The following is a 21,295-nucleotide window of genomic DNA, read 5'->3' on the forward strand; positions in this document are numbered from 1 at the left end:
TTAAGCGAGCTTAACACTTAAAATTTAGATTATTTTCTTAAAATGTTCAGAAACAGACGTAGAGGTCATTCAAAAGGCTTGCACCGGCATACTGGCGGCCATACCGGCCAACGAGCTAAATCACTCGTTCGACATGCTTTTGGACCGTGCTGTATTGAAGCAGAAGGAGATTTTGAATAAAATAAATTGATTTTGCCGAAAAAACCATTTATTCTGTTGTTTTTTTACGTCCTGTTTACTTTGGAACACACCTTGTATAGCACAATTTCATATTCCACCTGATTCTATTACTTTCCGAAGCACAAATTCAGAAGCAATTTATATAACGGGATTAAACTTTGCACGAATAATGGCTTTGGTGTATGCCACCTTATGAGAACATATTGTTCAAATCCAATAAAAACTGTTCAAGCCCCTATGTACCAAATATTTGAACCCCAGTACGTATAGTTGATTTTTGATCGGAATATCGGAGAATATCGGTGTTAGATATGCAACTAAAATTTAGAGAAAATGCTTCTCTGACAATGGTATGTCTGTATGCTAAAAATGGGTTGAATCCAACCAATACTTCCCTTAGCCCCCATCTACCTAATAAAAAGATAGTCGAACTTCCGGGTGACTTCGTACCGCATATATCGGTATTATCTCAATGAAAATGAGGGAGCGTGTTTTAAATATAACAGTATATCTGTGTGCCTAAAATAGATAAATGTGAGCGAAAACATGACGTACCCCCGTATAACTAATACCAGGATTTTGAGTATCCGCCTGACTTTACCCTATATGATTAGTTTTTTAGTAAATGACATGTTAGTAGCATGATGTATTGGGAAAAATAGATAAAATCTGGTCGATTCTATGCCAAATTCCATATACTGCATATAATGATTTCCGTTTTTCTAACAAACCTTGTGTTTCTGTCATTGTATGAGTTATATACAGTACGGTGGGCCAAAAATAGTTTTTATTTTTTTTCTTTGTTACCACGAAAATCTCATCCGACATGACAAAAAACAAGTTCTGGTAAGACCTGAGCTCTTAATATCAATATTAAGAGGTGCCTCATCGATATTTTCGATTTCCCATATATGTAAATAACACAGAAAATTTTGTTTTTCTTGTTTGGATTTTTAATGTACACAAACAAATAATTGATAAGCAAGTGTCAACACTTATCCTTATAGGAAATTTACCGATCTACAAAAAAGGTCTAGAAGATTTTTTGGCTGAGTCAACTCATTCAAAGTTATTCGTAGTTAAAGTCCAACAGAAAATTATAAAAAATGATTTCCACAATTTTTCATCTTATATTACAAATTAATGGCTAATAAACATAACAAATCATATTTTTCGTAAAACTCATCGTTTTCTGATTCTCTTGATAGCTTTCATCCTGTGACCAGGATTCCACATTTTTGTCAATGAAGTCAGTAGGTAAATCAAATGTTTGAAATATCGTCATTGACTTTGATACGGAGCTGTTCACAGTTTTATACTCAACTAAGTCTTGCATGAAGGTCAGGTCATTGTATGGTGCCAGAATCGCCGATGGAGCAGTGTACCAAGCTTTTACATACATTTTAACGAGAAAAATGCAAACTTCACGTAAGCCATTGAATTCTCGCGCTGTTAGTTTAAATTCTTCTCTAAAGAGAAAAATTTTTAACGAATAAAAGGCTTTCGCCATCCAACGAGCATGATGAACTGGACCTGGATATTTAAACGAAAAGTTCGGTTTTGGCTTTTCCCCCCAAAAAAATGAGCGATAGCTCCAGAAGTTCTTTATAGTCATCTCTTGGTTGACAAACCTGTAAAGTAGACATACAAATTTCAATTTAAATTGTCTTGTTGAGTGAGGAAACTATGGTCTTTTCATTAAGAACACATTGCGTTTATAATTTTTATAATCTAATTTATGAATTCGTACCCGTAAATTTTCTTCAATCAAGGTTACTAATGTTTGTTTGCTATTTGATAATACTTCATTAACAGTACTATCGTCCATTCCAACCTTGAAATTTGAGTAGAGTTCAAAGTTTTTGTTTAAATTAAGTACTTAAAAATTTTGATTTTATTAAACGATTATCGATATTTTGTCAAAATTCTATGGTTACTTCGCTAAATACTCGATAAGTTTTACGAAAAATATGATTTGTTATGTTTATTAGCCATTAATTTGTAATATAAGATAAAAAACTGTGGAAATCAGTTTTTATAATTTTCTGTTGGACTTTAACTACGAATAAATTTGAATGAGTTGACGCAGCCAAAAAATGTTCTAGACCTTTTTTGTAGATCGGTAAATTTCCTATAAGAATAAGTGTTGATACTCGCTTACCGATTATTTCTTTGTGTACATTAAAAATCCAAACAAAAAAAAAAAACAAAATTTTCTGTGTTATTTATATGGGCAATCGAAAATATCGATGAGGCACCTCTTAATATTAATATTAAGAGCTCAGGTCTTACCAGAACTTGTTTTTTGTCATGTCGAATGAGATTTTAATGGTAACTAAGAAAAAAATGAATATAAAAACTTTTTTTTGGCCCACCTTAATATACACTATATGTATTAGGGTGTGTCATTCTGAGGCAACCTTTTTTTCAACTGAAAAACAGGATAAAAACTTTCGAAAATGTGAAAAAAGTCACTCAAAAGATGAGCTCTTAATATTAATATTAAGAGGTGCCTCTTTCAAATTTTCTGTTTTCCATATAAATTACATGGAAAAAAAATCATTTTTTTTGTAGTATTTTTTCTGCGGAGGTTATTATATGTGCACGCGATGGCTGCCAATTGGAATGGTAAACTCGAATCGGATTCTACTCGAGAATCGAGTTTTCTCGTAAAATAATCGATTTTTCGAATGTCAAGAATCGATTCTTAATCGACTTCGACTACTGAAGATCGATTCCGAAAAATCGATTATTTTACGAAAAAACTCGATTCTCGAGTAGAATCCGAATCGAGTTTACCATTCCAACTGGCAGCCATCGTGTGCACATATAATAACCTCCGCAGAATAACCACCACAAAAAAAATGATTTTTTTCAATGTAGTTTGTATGAAAAACAGAAAATTTGAAATAGGCACCCCTTAATATTAATATTAAGAGCTCATCTTTTGAGTGACTTTTTTTCACATTTTCGAAAGTTTTTAGCCTGTTTTTCATTTTAAAAAAAAAGGTTGCCTCAGAATGACACACCCTAATATGTATATGTATCGGGTGATTTTTTTGAGGTTAGGATTTTCATGCATTAGTATTTGACAGATCACGTGGGATTTCAGACATGGTGTCAAAGAGAAAGATGCTCAGTATGCTTTGACATTTCATCATGAATAGACTTACTAACGAGCAACGCTTGCAAATCATTGAATTTTATTACCAAAATCAGTGTTCGGTTCGAAATGTTTTTTATCGACAAATTTTGTTCAGCGATGAGGCTCATTTCTGGTTGAATGGCTACGTAAATAAGCAAAATTGCCGCATTTGGGGTGAAGAGCAACCAGAAGCCGTTCAAGAACTGCCCATGCATCCCGAAAAATGCACTGTTTGGTGTGGTTTGTACGCTGGTGGAATCATTGGACCGTATTTTTTCAAAGATGCTGTTGGACGCAACGTTACGGTGAATGGCGATCGCTATCGTTCGATGCTAACAAACTTTTTGTTGCCAAAAATGGAAGAACTGAACTTGGTTGACATATGGTTTCAACAAGATGGCGCTACATGCCACACAGCTCGCGATTCTATGGCCATTTTGAGGGGAAAACTTCGGAGAACAATTCATCTCAAGAAATGGACCCGTAAGTTGTACCAAGATCATGCGATTTAACGCCTTTAGACTATTTTTTTGGGGCTACGTCAAGTCTAAAGTCTACAGAAATAAGCCAGCAACTATTCCAGCTTTGGAAGACAACATTTCCGAAGAAATTCCGGGCTATTCCGGCCAGAAATGCTCCGAAAAAGTTGCCCAAAATTGGACTTTCCGAATGGACCACCTAAGACGCAGCCGCGGTCAACATTTAAATGAAATTATCTTCAAAAAGTAAATGTCATGAACCAATCTAACGTTTCAAATAAAGAACCGATGAGATTTTGCAAATTTAATGCGTTTTTTTTTTAAAAAAAGTTATCAAGCTCTTAAAAAATCACCCGATATATACTACTACTGCTTGGATTTCGGTCCTCAGGTTGACGTTTTACACCATAAAGTATTGCCCTGGCGTTGATTCTTGTGAGTGCAAGAGTATAAAATGTGCGATTGCACCTGAACTTAGCCCGTCCTTACTTAATTAATATAAAATTGTACGAACACCTAAAGGTATTTCCGCGACTTTGAACCTTGTGAGTTTCAAGAGTATGAAATGTTCGAACTTTGCCCTTCCCTAATTTTTGAAAATTTGTTTGCACCTCTGATAACTGTAAATTGAAAGATTGTTCAACTGCACCCGAAAGCGTACATTATATGTATATGCATATTTTCGCATCTTTTACAAATCTATATACTAATGAAATATATTTAAAATAGACTTATTGGAGGGCCACGCATCCGGAAATGAGTGTCGTTGGGTCTATTCCCAAATCAATGACTGTACAGAACTCATCACCAATGGCAGATCAAAATAGATTTAATTCAACATCCACAGGTAAATGTATAGTAAAAATTAATACATACTGATTTATTTTAAGCATTATCAACTATAATAGTTGACAAATGAGAATTTTTTGTGACGATTTAAGACGACTTAAATAAATAACATTTTTTGAATTTCTAAGAAAATGCCACACGCAACTGAAATACCGGATGAGAAGCGTAAATAGATTAAATGTATGAGTCAATCTGGCTGGAAAGTTGTCCAAATTGTTGTTTCTTAAAAAGGCATAGGAAGAAAATAACCAATTTACAGAAATATCCAGATAACTATAGTGTCGTGAAGCCTAGTGGTTATTACAGGAGCAAACGGCGAAATCAGTAGCTAGTAACCAATAGTAATATAAGTTGCATGCAAATAAAAGCGGGACTTGGTGTAGATGTGACTACACAACAACAATGTGAGATTATAGCGTTAATTGCTGCCTGGTTATCGACGTATATACTTATCCTTTTTATGTTGTTTCTTGCGACGGTTAACTATATCCCCCGCTTTTCCAACTGCAAAATTCCGCCTGGAAGATACTGCAGTATTCCGGAAGCTTAGTGGATCGCCTGCAGTCTAGCTCTGAACTATAGATTCCGGCCCCAACTCCATTAGCTATTTTGGGTCCAAATGTATAAATGTTGTAAGAACATACTGTGTTGCAGGCTCCTGCGTGTGTGATTTAGAACCTTCTCTCTCAAACAAAGTGTGTGGGGATGTGCTTATTGAGCTATGCTCGAATGTTTTTGTAGATAATTCATCTAGTGCTTTTTGTCGCAATGTTAATTGGTGGTAGATTGCGTAGCCTTTCTAGTGCCGCAGTTAGAGTGGTTCTTAGCGCTCCCGTCATGCAGAGAAATCGCCATGCCTATGCCGCTGTGTAACACCATTGCGTAAGGCTTTGTGATGTAGGCTCCAAGTACAAATGAAAAATATAAATTTTGGGCAGAAGAATTCCTGTAATGAAAAGAAATTTAATTTGGACAGACTATATCGTCTTCATAGATACTGAAGGTTGCTGGTGCACTCATGATATGGGCAGTTCCTTAACACTCGGAATATTGTATTGCTGAAGTGGCCTGTCTAGTCTAGATTTGAATCCGATCGACGATCTGTGGAGAATTCTTTAAAGCAAAATTTATGAAACTTTCAAGCAATATGACAGACTTAAGCAACTAAATCTTGCAATTTAAACCAAAGGGGTCAAAATTCAAATGTGCGTGCTAAAAAACTAGTGCAGCCAATGCCTCATCGTGTCCAATTGGTTAAAATACATAAGGGTATCACAATCCCTTATTAAAAAATGCAATATTCGTATTTTTATAAATAAAATGAAATGTAGCTATATTAAATATTATTTTGCACATATAAATATTTTATATGTAAATTACGGAAATTACTATTTTTTTTAATTAATAAAGATATTTAATATAATTTAGTTATTTAATGTTTAATTGTTAATTATGGGCAGGTTCTCACTTCAGCATTTAAAAATTTTTTTAAGAAAAGAACAAGTGCAGAAATCGCAAAAGGCACATTTAGGGTTTATTATGTAAACAGGTGAATCCTTTTAAAATTCTAAATACTGGATCATAACACCCTTACAGATCGACAGAGCACTTTGAGCCAATCACAAATTGGTAAAGAAGGCAATGGCAAAAAAGTTCCTGGATATTTCCACCCCACCCTTCTCCTTATAACTTTGACAACTAGCGTCTGCATGAATGCCTAATGGACAGTGTCCAGTAAGAACTCCTACAATTGCGGAAAGATGAACTTTATTCAGAGCAACTAACTCAGTAGACCTCTTGTGTTTTACTCTAGATCAGAAGGGCGTGGCGTGCTGTATTTCTTAGCAGTACGTCTAACGCAATCTTGATAGCAGCTGCTTTTGTCTAAAATTACAACAGTGATCCGGTAGAGAAAAACAACAGTGCACCGGAGTTGCGGATGAACTCGCTCTTTGAACAACTCAGTTTTAATAAGTGTGGCTCTCTCCACCCATTCCATCGGTTTCTTGTATGAAATTTTGTATGGGCGTGCTGTGCTTTTGGCAAGTTGGCTCATAAATGCTTTCTTCTTATATAGGCGGCTAGAATTTTTGTCTTCAGAAGGAATGAGGTTTGACTTATTGTTCTGTATTTTTTAGAATTAAGGGGGACTTCTATGCCCACTTTCGGTATGAATACGACCCTCGACTCTCTCAAATGGATAGTTACATAGTTAAGCTTTAAGCATTATTCGTGTATTATGTACAGGTCAGGAGCAGCACTTTTGATAGGTTCTGCATCATGGCCGGAAAAATTCCGTCCATATCTGGGGATTTAAGGGGTTCCAAGCCGTAGATTGCCCAAAATATTTTGTCTTTCATCATAATATCAAGAGGAACGTACTCTACGCTATCTCTTTTAGATTGGAGATCTATAGCATCTGTACACCTTGGAAAATGAGTTATAGCCAGATCTACCAGTGATTCTTTACTGCATTCAGTCCACTCCCTCCATTGTTGGTGTAGTAGCCTAGGGATAGTCGTGTGTATAGATAGTAATTTATTAAGCCTAGCCACTTCGGTTGTCTTTCCTAACATGCCGCAGAATTTCGAATTTCTTTTTTATATTCCTTTGTTTTCTACACAGTAGGACACTTCATCAGCCAGCCTGGCTAGTTTGAAGAGTTACTTGACACTACGCTTGTGTGATCCGAGCTTCTTGTTCCACCAAGGTGGCCTCGATCCACTCTACGTACTGGAGGACATACGATGTTATACGCTTTATTGAAAACGTGAGTGAGTTTGACTGTCCGTTCCTTTAGTTCAGCGATTCAGTCACATTTCTCTAGTCTACTTAAGTTCGCTGTTACTTACCTGTATAATGTTATTAATAATATTATTATATATTAATAATATCTTAATATATAAAAATCACGTGTCACGTTGTTTGTTTTCGATGGACTCCTAAACTACTGAACCGATTTTAATGAAATTTTTAACACTGTCTGCAGTTTGGTCCAACTTGAAAGATAGGATAGTTTATAACTCTCCTTATAGTCCATTATTTATTTATTGCAAATTATTTGTTTATTATTAGCAAAGAGCTATCCACCAGTTGGATACCGCTAACAGCGGTATTGAGTAAGTGCGGTATGTTACAGTAGATGGCACTACATTTCTTTCTAAATTTTCAAGGATTTAGGCTGTCATAACAAAAGCTGCCACTTGCTAAAAACATTAAATGAAAATGCGTTGTTTGAAGTTTATATTATTTGTGGTAAAGTTATACGAATCTATGACTTCCAATATTCTAAATTTAAGAAAAAATCACATACAATCCGTGAAATAAATAAAGTTATGTGTACATATGTATGGTCAGACAAATAAACAATGCTGCCACTCTTTTCAGTAAATCTTCCTCGAATTTGGGAGATTTCAGAGGAATTTAGGAAATCGCAGAGTTGATTTCTGCATGTATTTCTAAATGCAAAAAAATTTCATTTAGTTGCATTTAGGTATAGAATTTTGTATGGCTATCAATACCCGGTTTCACAGTCCATACTTAGTTGTGCTCTAAATAAAATCTTAGCTAAGTATTGTTGCAAACTGAGTAGTCGTTTGCGTTCACAGTCAATGCTTAATTTTTATAAAATTTTATTATGATATATGGCAACATTATGGGTAAACATATGTTTTACAAATGTCATTCATAAAAATATGTTTGAAATATTTAAATTATAACAGACAATACATAAATTTGCGAGGAAAATTATATCAAAAATTGATGAAAACAACAAAAGAACCCCAAATTTCATCACTAGCGAGTCGGAGCACCTATGGGAACTGAAGGAAAAGTATAAGCTGTTATTGAGTGCAAACGAACGGACACTTGCCCTACGCTACGAAAGATGTCGCTGAAAATTCAAAGCAAATTCAAAACAAAAATCAGCTGTTATTTAAGCATTGCTTAAGCCTCCCATTTTCAGTGCCTAAGCATAACCTAAGTATGAACTGTAAAACACTATTTTCCTGTTTTATTATATATTAAATAAAAGAAAGTTGTGTTAGTTACACCATTTATAACTCAAGAACAGCTGAACCGATTTGGTTGAAAATTGGTGGAGAGGTAGCCTAGAACCGGCGTAAGGACATAGGATACCTTTTACCTCTTTATACCAAAATTTAATAAAACTCATAAATACAAAATTTATATTTCAAATCATAAGCATTTGTTCAAATTTCATGTTTGTAGGAATCATTTGAATATATGCGGACAATTTTAAACAGATTATTCCTCAAAAATAATACAATTGCTAAGTATTTGAAATAGTAGAAAAGAACTGCAACCAAATACGCTGTGAAATAGATTATAACTGGCTCAGTAAAACTGATGTCATAACCTTTCCAGCGGACTTTTTCGTCTTTCCACGCCTGAGAACCGGTTCATCATGTGCAGTCCACTAGAATAACTGTCGATTAGACTTCAGTGGGAAATGATGGAGCTATGTTTCTATTGTCAAACACCGACGCAAAAATTCGGTTTTATTACGATTAAAGAACGCTCAAACACTTCTCAGAATCAGTCATTTGTTGTGTTTGTTGGATTATGAACTTGCGAGGCACACACTTTGCCCAGAGCTTTCGCGTCTTTAAGCTTAGCAAATATCTTTTCATCGGTGGATTTCCATGAGCCAAAATACAACAGCATTTTCACAAAAACAGCAATGCTTCATTGACACCCGAAATGTATTATGATCCATTTTTTTGTAAACTAACACAAGATGCTTCACAAAAAATTCAAAATCTCCTTAACTAATAGTTATAATTCAACTAATAGAAATCATATACATACATAGATGGTAGTTGTAGTATTTTCAGCCAAGGTGAAGCGTAGACGGGTCCTCTAGTTATTATATATATATATTCTGATGGTCTACTTGAAACCTGATATACCTATGGTCATAAAACGAGGGTGTACGTAGTACCTCCCAACCAAATTTGCTAGTATGCATTGTGACACCAAGAACGGTCTCGAGGTAGCCACAATATATGATGGTTCCTGACCCTCTTAGCTATAGCTATTTTACTTGTAATTTTGAATTAAAACACACATCTTTCGTTGATATTTTCGCTACCTCATATTGTATGTTGCGCATTGGAGTCTGCGCTTATCACCAGGAATATTTCATCTTCATTCGCCGCGTCCATCTACTTCAGGAGTTCTACTTTTGCCACTTTATAATCATGAGGCATGTAACAGGATGCAATGAGTAGCGTCTCATTCATGCCATCATTTACGACTACCATAGTTAGCTCATCGGAAAAGAAATTGCGTGGACTTTCACCGCTGCTCTAAAGGTTGCTTTTGCTTTCAACCCCTCCTTACTTTAGCTCCAGGGCTAGCCTTTATCGACGACATAGTACCTGTGGCTTGTCCCATAGACCGTAGCAGAGCTTCCATTATAGCTACATTTTCAATGTTTTCGCTTTCGTTGTAAAGCCAGTTCAACAATAGCACTGCAACTACTGTTACAACAGAGATATGGCCGCTGGTGATACAGTAAGTAAACTCGCTGTGCCCTCGAAAGAGGAAAGTGTATATGTACCCCTGCCTTAGCTAGAAGCTATCTGCGCCAAGACCTGCTCTAGAAACTAGTCCATTTGAAAGCAGCGACGTTCATTAACTACGAGGAGTTTCGCTGTTATAGTAAATCAAACCATTTCAGTTTTAATTAGGTTGACGGCTGAGCCGTTTATACTATACACCCAGTTGGATACTATGTTGAGGTGCCCTTAGTACATAGGCTCGTAAACAACACAGTAGTTAAGAATTTTCCTTTAACCATAAAGCAACGTTGTCAGCGTAGGCTATCTAACAAAACCCAAGGTAATGGGGCAATAATTTCACTTTGCGGGGTGTCCCTATTAATCTTTGGGGATGCCTTTGCATTCAGTGCCCAAGTAAGGTTATATTCATCCAAAGGGTCCAAGAAAGCCGTGCAGCCCTCTCAAATATCCTCTAGTGGCATTCCGGAGTAGTTTCGCCGACTCTTCGATACTCACAGTCCAACTAATATCCGCAGATGGGCTATCTTGCCTTTCGTCAACGCGGGCTTGCATATAGCTAGTCCTGCCTTACACAGCGTCCAATTAATACTAAAGTCACTTCTACGGGCTTTGTTCAAGAGTTTGTGGATACCAAGTTGTCACCCGGCACTCTCGAACTAGATGGTGGTTCAGGGATTTCTCTCACCACCTTTATAAATATGGAGATGTCGTTAGACAACGGTGTTCGCCAACACGTGGCTTCTCGCCGGAGGATTGTCCCTCTTGCGACTTTTGCCGCATAAACGAAGATTGAAGCTCGTTAGGCCCCTCTTTTCCCTGGTGCGTGCCGCTTAACATCCTTCTGGTCCACTCAAGTTTACAAGCATGCTGCTCAAAATCCTAATCAGCCTACTTTCCACCGTAGCGGTCCAAATTTTGGCTACAAATCGACAGTATGACTAGCTTTTTAGCTGCGGTTACCCAATTTCTCACAGGGCCTTAGCTTTCTCTGGAGACCCCGCGACCAACATGGACTTAAAAGATGTTCCTCTACTAGTGCTGGAAGACTAGGAAGTTCTAAGACTGAGTAACTAAGTGTAACATTTGATATTTCACCTAGCGGTTGCTAATTCACCTAACGGTTTTTTGTATCACCTAAGGCTGATAGATTTTAGTTGTATATACTACATACATATGTACATATAAATGATCAGGATAAATCTCTGTCTGTCTCTGCCAGCTTTAAACTGACTAGAAATAAAATATGTTTTTAAATCTAACTGAGTCTTTGACCTATAATATAAGTTAATAAGATACAAATTTGACTGGAATGCTTTCACGATTTCGTCAAGCCAAAAATATTCAATTCTTTCGCAATATTTGTATGCTCTTACAGTTTTGCCTACCTAACGGATGTTTAACGAGAAATAAGTATATAGAGTTATTAATATATAAATTATCAGAATGACGAGTCGAGTTGAAAACCGGGTGACTGTCTGTTCGTTCGTCCGTTTGTCTGTGGAAGCTTTGTACACGTGTTCCTTGGCAAAAAAGAGGACGGTATAGCAAATGAGCCAAAAATAATAATTATCAATATGATTCCTCTACTCTCTCCTATCGGAGATCAACATATACCAAATAGCAGATTTTTGGCAGATATTGTCTTTTGCTTATGCCCACTTTCTTAATTGTCAAACACAAAAAGTACAAAACAATTGGTGAGTCCACGATTTTATTTGTACCTAGTATTGTCATAAATTCTGTTACAAAGTTTACAATGCAAATTCGCAAAAAAATTTGTCGTTACCATACCCCGAAAGAAGATACTTATGTATACTAAGTTCGATCAACATGACGAGCTAAGGTGATTAAGACATGCTCGTCTGTCTGTATATATGTATGTGAAGTAGTCTCTCAGTTTTTGAAATATCTATCTGAAATTTTGCACACGTCCTTTTATGTTCAAGAATGTGATCATTTGTCGGAACCGCCGATATCGGATAATTTTAGCATTTAGCTTCCATACAAACTGACCATGAGTTATTGGCCAAGGCAATGGAGCCACTTCTGAAGAAATTGTTCAGAACAGATCACTATATACATATATAGCTGCAATACGAACTGAAGGATCGGAAACAAGTGCTTGTATGTAAAGCCTTTTCATTTGAAGAGATATCTCCAAGATATTTGGTATGGGTAATTGTCCGAAGTTAAAGGTTTTTTCATGTTATTTCTCATCATTTGTATGAATTGTTTATTCATAAATAATAGTCAGTTTGGTGTTCGTTTTTCCTTATTGACATTTCAGTGGTGAGCTAAAGAAAATCGTATCGCAGTGATCTCCCAACGTCTATAGTTAATGATAGAAGGAGAAGTGCTAGCGTGGTTTGACAATTAAGCTATATTCCTAACTGAAGGCCTACGGTCGGTCCACTGGTCATCTTCTGACAAGTATTCTTTTTACAGAAGAAAAAATGTTGAAGAAGATTTTAAACGCAAAAACTTCCAAATAAAGAATGGGTTCTACATGGTCTTAATATAGCTTCTGTAATGGTATGCTGGCGAGTTTTCTTTAAAGGCGAGTATGAACTTTCAACAAAGTTATAAATTTAGGATTTTGCCTGGAATTTCTCAAAAATTCCTCAACTTTAACAAATTAGATCCGCACTACTATGACATTTTCTTGAGAACATCCTGTTTTAAAATTTTTTCAACTTCAAATCATTGATTTATTAAACAGGTGGCGTAAAACGTAAACAGTTTTTAAACAAATATTGTACATATATTGCATTTAGTTTTCACTTGGTATGTAGGGGGTAAAGTCACTTTTGATTATGTTTTTTTTTAACTTAAAGATTTAAAAATTTGTGTAAGTTAGCAATAATTCAAGCTATAACTTTTTGCAGGCAAATCTTCAATAAAATCAATTAACATAATTTGAGGCAATTAATTATTTTTAATAAATTTTATTTTTTAAGGTATTCAATACTGCTTATAAGTAACATAAGTTCGTAGACACACACACATACTCTCGTATATAAACGTTGAAAAATTGGCACACGTCGAAGCGTCTAAAACACGGGCGATTATCGAATTGGGGCCATCCCGGTCTGACCAATCCTTTTTGATCGGGTGGGTGATGAAACACGATAGTTGAAGTGTTGGTGTGTAGTGTGGTTGGTAAGTTGTATGACGTGGTGTGGTTGTGTTTGGTGAGCGATGTGGTATGTTGTAATATATTGTGTTGAGTTGCGTGGTGTGATGCTGTAAACTGTGTGTGATGAATGTTGCAGTGAGATGAATGAAGTGCGAAATGTCGCGGGGTCAGAAGTTGATGTTTATTCTAATCCCGACCCCCCCTAAGCGAATTACACCCGCGGCCAAGCGTAACTTACCATTAAGAAATTTCTAGCGAACACGTGTTCTATCACTCATTGTAACGGTACTTGTTGCGGTAATGGAATTTTTCCGTTAAGTTTTCACGAAGTGATCTTTAACTTACACAAATATAAAATAATAAAAAAAAATAAGTTGTGTCAAAAAAGTAAAAGTAAACCAGAACTAAAAAAAATGTTAGAAAGTGTTTGGGAGGAGGAAATTTCAGGCGGTGCTTTGGAGAAACTTGTTGGGTCAATGCCTGCTCGTATCGAAGCTGTAATATCCGCTAGAGGTGGACCGACGCCATATTAGATTTCCCGTTATTCTTTTTGAATATGTTGTAATTCCATTTTCAATTGAAACAAAAAATTTTGTTAAGTTATTACAAGAATTAGTAATAATAAAATCAAAGACTTGTGTGCAAATAAAAAAAGTTGTCTCAATTTAATTTTACAAATGGGCCAGATTAAAGTCAACAGTTAACCAAATATATTCGACCCATCGATATATTCCCCGTATTCTATTAAATCCATAAAAAAGTTACCCAAAGAACCAAAAAATTGAAAATAGTGAAAAAAATCAAGTGGTAAGTTACGGTTGGCCGCGGGTGTAGTTGCGTAGAAGTCTATACGGCTTTTGTAGGGTGCACACTATATCGTTGAATCCCGCGAGCGGGCACCTCGGGACTGCTTGGGACCATGAACTTTTCTGCGATGAACAGCGTCAACGTATTGACTCGTTGAGGTAAGCGATGAACAATGTGTGATGCGGTCGTTGGCAATATTTACATGACCCGTCGGACATACAATCCAAAGTAAAGCGTCTGCCAAGCAAGTCATACAGTGGCCGTGGGGTCTAGCGATCTGTTGGCCCTGAGCGGGCTTCATATTCTTGAAGATCGTGCACCTCTTCAAGACGTGTCGACGATGGTGAAGGCTGCATCGTGGCGGTAGATATTCTTCAAAATACTCCGCGCGGTAGCGGATGCTGTAGGCGTAGCAATTGCGGACCTCCCAGTTTGGGGATCACTGCAGATATCTTCTACGTCCAATTCTATTGGAACAAAAATATATATACATTATTAAAACATGATTTTGCAGATAGTGTTAATTATCTTATTAGTCATATATGTATATATATATACATATATAAGTAACATATGGACATATGATATACTTCTTTGTTTTATTATTTTTCCACTATATGTCCTCTCCTGAAATTTGTCTCATCGTCTTAAGGTAAATTTAAGTCAGTCGGATGTCAACAGTTAAGCTAAAGCATTCTATCAATAAATAAATAATTTTTTTAATTAAAATTAAATAATTGTATTTAATTTTACTGGCGCCGTCGGTAGGATCAGTGAAAATGATCCTTTAAAAGAATATACCTGATTTTTTTGAAATTGTGAAAAATTAAAATATAAAAGTGTAAACACTTATTGTGTAGTATTCCATTTTCATTTAACACCTGGAAGCTGTGACTACTATAGCTGTAAAGTTCGGTGACCTCTGAAGAAGAAAGCATAGGAAATAACCTCCACGTGACAGTCGCTTCCTGCAGTTCTCACGAGTCGGTAAATACATATATGTGTGATAGCGTAGTTGTCGATCTTTGTGAGCTGTTGTTGTGCGCGAGTATTGTTAAAGCCACTTCGTCATCAAGAGAAGAAGAAAGAGAGCTAGTGTCAATAGCTGAATTTTGGAAACAACTATAACAATGACGGAAGCGAAAGAGAGAAGAGAACGAACAATGCAAAGCATAAAGCTGATTGCTCCATTTGACGGCAACAAGAGTTGACAGTTTAAATGCTGTAATGCCTGCGTCGTCATCTCTAACATATGTACATACATATATAAGACGAAAAACCTTTTTATTTTCAATGTGTTGTAAGCACCCATCGTGGGTTAGCCTTTGATGTCGTGAAAAAATAGCAACCTGCGAGTTCGGAAATATCGAGATGCCTGTTAATTAATGAATTTGCAGATCCCACACTTAATACTACCGTACTATGATATTATAAGTAAGTAATATAAAATACAGAAGCAGCGTTAACCAACTATGTGAAAAAAAAGCATTATGCCAATTTGGTTACAGACGTTAAATCAGCTATTAGAATATTTAAAGAAAACGATGTTTACGATAATATTGTAGTAGAAAAGAATATTAAAAGTAAACAAAATTTAACACAAACGAAACAAAAATTTAACAATTACAGAAATAATATAAAAAATAATAAATAGAATCTATTAATGCACAATAATATCTCCCTTACAAGAATAGTTTTACTGATTTTCAACAAAAAATTCCTATTCTCAATACTCCTTTTAATAATAGCACACAAAATCAAAATCTTCACACAGATTATAATGGCAATTTTGGTAATACTTTTAAAAATCCAAGTAATAATTCAACAAAGCAGTCTCGGCAAATATACATATGAGTACAAGTATACTGTAGGGAACAGTTCAAATCAGTCCAGATCTGGTGGCTACATGATCATCAGTAAGTTTAATTAGATCTAATGTTCTTAATACGCAAATTTAACAACAGTTACGAGAAAAATAACATTAAATAAAATGCAAATGGTGTATACAGGTAATAAAAAAGCTGAACTGATATTCTACGTTTTGGAAAAAATGTTGGCCAAAGGTATAATTTGTCACAGCAAATCGCCAATCTGGGTTGTACCTAAGAAACTGGATGTATCTAATACACAAAAATGGCGAATTGTAGTAGATTATCGTAAATTAAACGATATTACCGTAAGTGATACATTTTCCACACCGAATGGACATTTTGAGTTTTTACGTATGCCGTTTGGCCTTAGGATTGCGCCATCGACAATCCAATCCAAAGGCTGATGAATACAGTCTTAGATAGTTTGATCGGAAATGTTTAAGTGCTGTGCTTGGATGATTGTCTTCAGTACTTTACTTCAAGAACACATGGATTCTCTTGAAAAATTATTTTACAGACTTAATGAAGCATATTTAAAAGTACTTATTGGAAAAACGTAATTTTTAAATAAAGAAACCTAGTTTTTCGGTCATAATGTAACCCTAGAGGAGATCATGCCCAACCCTAATAAAATAGATTTCATACTGAATTACCCATGGCCAAAAACTCAAGAAGAGATTAAACAATTTTTGGGATTATTTGGCTTTTATCGAAAATTTATTACGGACTTATCTAAAATTTCTACACCTTTAATTCAGTGCTTAAAAAAAACAATAAAATTGTAATTAGTGAAGAATATATAAACGCTGTAGATACACTGAAGCTTCTTATAACAAAAGTACCAATTTTAGCATACCCGGACTATGAAAGAAAGTTTACTCTAACCACCGACGCATCAAGCGTAGCTCTTGGAACTGTTTTGAGTCAACAAGGTCATCCTGTTTGCTTTACAAGCCGTACTCTTAATGAACATGGGTTACATTATTCCACAATGGAGAAGTAGTTGATGGCTATTGTTTGCGCAACAAAATATTTTTGCCCATATTAATACGGTAGAAAATTTATCGTAAATAGTGACCATACTTGTAAACCTGTACAATGGCTCCACAATTTGAAGGAACCAAATGCTAATTTGCAAATTTTGGTGATACATCATCTAATATTGCTACTATTCATTCCGCAACAGAAGATTCTGAATCTTATATTCCTATTTCGGAAAGACCATTGAATATATTCAAACGACTGAGATTGACCAAAAAAATATTTTTAGAACCAATTAAATATATCGACTTAATTAGCAATCAAATAAAATACTATATACATCAGATAAATTTTTAATTGGTAGAAAGACGGAGATTTTGTGAAATTTCAAGAGCAACTACAGAGCTCGAAAATGTTAGAGATTATCCGGAATTTAAAACTACATAAAATTCTTGAAATTCATTTAGAAGACCCTCATCAAGTCATAGAGAAGATTGCTAGTCGTTTTAAAAATTAATCTTATTATCCGAGCTACTTAAAAAAATTAGTAAATTTATTAATGAAAGTGAATTTTGCAATAGGTGTAAACATGATCGCATTGTCTTTTAAAATCACACCTCCTCCTAACGAGATCAAAGAGAAATTTGTAATCGATTTTTGGGAATGGGAGAATATTCATTACCTTACCTCTATTGATTTGTTTTCTAAATTTGGAACTGCTGAAGAAGTACAAACATTGAACTGGTTAGAAACAAAAATAGTGAGCAGCTTAATATTCAAATAGAAGCAACCACTGGCAAGACAGGCATTCCAGATATCGAACGTCTTCACAAAGCCCTTAATGAAAAATTAAGAATAATTAGTAGCTCGGATGATAAAGAATTAAAGTACATGCAAATCAAACAAACTCATTTTGCATAAAATCATAATATAATACATACATATGTGAATCACATGTCACATCAAAATTTAATGTTTAACTTGTACAAGAAAATGTAATAAATAATGCGAATAACAAAAGAACAGAAAACTCTATAAACACTAATTTAATCAACGCTGAAAATTCCAGAAAACGTCTGAAAAAATCACATAATCCTTTTAGAAAAGTAGAGTTAGTCAAAGCAGAAGACGATAATGAACATTTTGTAATTAAATCGTAAAGTAAGAAAATATACAAACCAATTTAAACGAAGGAAAAAATCTCAAGAGTATTAGAGTACCAAAATACATTAATTAGGTTGTTTTGTGTAAAACCAGTAAACATTTTTTTTTTAATTCACATTCAATTATATTATTTTGTTAACAATGCCGTGTTCGTTAGAGCAGAGTTACGCTATTAAATTCCATGTGAAACTCGGTAAATCTGCGGCAGATACGTTTGATATAATTAAGCAGGCTTACCCAGATTTTGCTTTGTGATGTGTATGTAATGTGTGTGATGTGGAAGTGTAATATTGTGGGGGTGGTCCGAGACTAATTTAGCCATCCCGGCCGCCCAAGGCAACTGATTAGCCTTGGAGTCGCTGCAGCTGTTGCAGCGTTGCCACGATGCTGCTAAGACTCGTGGATCGCCGTGGTTGGGGCCCAGGCTATCGACGCTGCACAGACATTCCAACCCGCTGATGTATACGCCTTGTTGCGATATGTATATTTTTCTGTAAAATAATAACTGCCGACACTCACCTTGTGACGAACTGGAAAGAAAATTAAAAGAATGATGAAAGATGAAAGAAGCGGTTGGCTGTTAGCGTGTATGCGCACGGGCCGAGAACAAAAGAAGTCGGGCGCCGTCCGTCGGTCCCTTTTGTTAACTATGTTTGGTGTCCTCAGGCGTGTGGTGTGAAAAGTATGGTGTAGATGATGATGGTTTGTATGATGCTGATGTGTTGAGTATGGGATGTGTAGTGTGGAATGAAAAAATGGTGCGCTTGATGCCGATGTGTTGAGTTGGTGTGGGAAGTGTGGGGTGAAGAAGTGATGTGTGTAATGTATGTGGTGTAGAGGTGTTATATCGGGTGATTTTTTAAGAGCTTGATAATTTAAAAAAAAAAAAAAACGCATAAAATTTGCAAAATCTCATCGGTTCTTTATTTGAAACGTTAGATTGGTTCATGACATTTACTTTTTGAAGATAATTTCATTTAAATGTTGACTCATGTGGTTTCAACAAGATGGCGCTACATGCCACACAGCTCGCGATTCTATGGCCATTTTGAGGGAAAACTTCGGAGAACAATTCATCTCAAGAAATGGACCCGTAAGTTGGCCATCAAGATCATGCGGATTTAACGCCTTTAGACTATTTTTGTGGGGCTACGTCAAGTCTAAAGTCTACAGAAATAAGCCAGCAACTATTCCAGCTTTGGAAGACAACATTTCCGAAGAAATTCGGGCTATTCCGGCCGAAATGCTCGAAAAAGTTGCCCAAAATTGGACTTTCCGAATGGACCACCTAAGACGCAGCCGCGGTCAACATTTAAATGAAATTATCTTCAAAAAGTAAATGTCATGAACCAATCTAACGTTTCAAATAAAGAACCGATGAGATTTTGCAAATTTTATGCGTTTTTTTTTTAAAAAAAGTTATCAAGCTCTTAAAAAATCACCCGATATAACGAGGGGGTCAGGAGCTCATTAACGACTAAACGACTTTTTACCCTAGAAGGCGCTGCAGCATTGCCACAACGCTGCTCAGACGCGTGGATCGACGAGGTGGTGGTCCAGGCTGTCGACGGCGCAACGAGGTTCCGCTCCGCTGGTGTCGCGTGGCCGCGATGGATAGGTCGCCGATTCACTTCGCGTGACGAGCTGCGATGTAGCAGCATGTGATGCGGCCTGTGGCATATGTTGCACAGCCGCCGTGACTCACACTCTGGAGACATATGCGTGTGCGACAGGCAGTTGTGGCAATGGCCGTGTGCCTGGGCAATTTGCTGCAGTTGCAAGGGTCGCATACCCCTAAATATGCCACAATGGTGCAAACGATGAGGACGTCGACAGATGGGGCACCTTAGGGTCTCCGAAGTCCGTGATGTGGTCGGTGGTGGTCTTGTGACCCTTTGACTTTGCCTTTGAGTTGCTCGATAAATTTGAACATGTAAGCAACTACTCTGAGAGCTCTTGGAAACGATGAAAATCGTTCAAGGAGGTCGGCATCATCTAATAATGTGTGAAAGGTGGCAACTTTTCGACCTTCTGGTGCGATAATGTTGCGCATGGTGGATTGTGGCCAAGAATAAGAAGATTCTATCAACCATCGAGGGCCATTCCACCACAGGGTGATGGTGGCAAGGTGCAGTGTCTTGCACCCTCCCGTACCTAGATCGGCAGGATTGTCGGCACTGGCTAAGTGACGCCAAGTGGCTGATCCCACTAGGTCAAGTATTTGAGACGTTCGGTTAGAAATAAACGTCTTCCATGCATGTGGTGGTTTTTCCAACCAGGCTAGTTCAATTTTGGAATCGGACCACATACATAATTTGCATTCTGTCATGTTTAAATGCATTTGCACCATGGCTACTAGTTTGGAAAGTAGTAATGCGCCACATAAATCAACTCGTCGGACCATTTTTCTAAGCGAAGAGGTTTCACTTGTTCGTCCCAGTCGGTTCCATCTAGCCATAATTCTTGTATTAAGATTTTCGCTTGGATCATAATTAGCGAAAGCCATCCTGCGGGGTCGAAAAGTTTTGCCACCGAGGATAAAATCTGTCTTTTTATAGTCGTATATGAGAACTGGTCCGATATCGCATTCCATTGGATGCCTAGAGTTATTGTTGTACTTTCCTTTTCGAATATAAGGAAATTAGTGTCCAATAAATTTGCGTTTGGAATATTTTTGAGTATATTTGGGCGATTTGCCGTAATCTTTTTTAATGGAAACCCTGCGGATTTGAGGGCTTTTATTACCTGTGATAAGGCATCGTATGCTTGTGGAAGAGTCTGACTTCCAGACAGAATAACCTCTGCTTACGTTTGAGTTTTCAACACTTCAGTTGCTAGAGGAAATTCTGACTTTGTGTTGTCAGCCAATTCGTGGAGTGCTCGAATGGCTAGATACATATGGTATACAATTAACGCCAAAGGTAACTGGTTTTAATTTGAAGTCATATGGAGGACTGGTGGGGGATCTTCGGAACATAATGCGTTGAAAATCTGGGTCGTATACATTCAGTCGATACATTTTTTCAACGTCCCCATTGAATACGTATTTGAATAAACGCCAATTTAATTTCAGAAGCATTAAATCTGGTTGGAGTGTGGGTCCCGTAAATAGGATATCCTTTAGGGAATTCCCCGAA

General features: G+C 36.4%; 1 protein-coding gene across 2 annotated transcripts in view; it reads left to right on the forward strand.

The window, feature by feature from the left end:
• The window catches only part of LOC120781719 (voltage-dependent L-type calcium channel subunit beta-2), a 616,781-nt gene that overhangs the window by 420,852 nt on the left and 174,634 nt on the right, over positions 1-21,295 (forward strand). For both annotated transcript variants that reach the window (XM_040113959.1, XM_040113961.1), the window contains exon 8: positions 4,534-4,651. In XM_040113959.1, the coding sequence (XP_039969893.1) occupies positions 4,534-4,651 (118 nt within the window). The remainder of the gene's footprint in view (positions 1-4,533; positions 4,652-21,295) is intronic.

Source organism: Bactrocera tryoni, unplaced genomic scaffold (genome assembly GCF_016617805.1).
Source record: "Bactrocera tryoni isolate S06 unplaced genomic scaffold, CSIRO_BtryS06_freeze2 scaffold_7, whole genome shotgun sequence".
NCBI lineage: Eukaryota > Metazoa > Arthropoda > Insecta > Diptera > Tephritidae > Bactrocera > Bactrocera tryoni.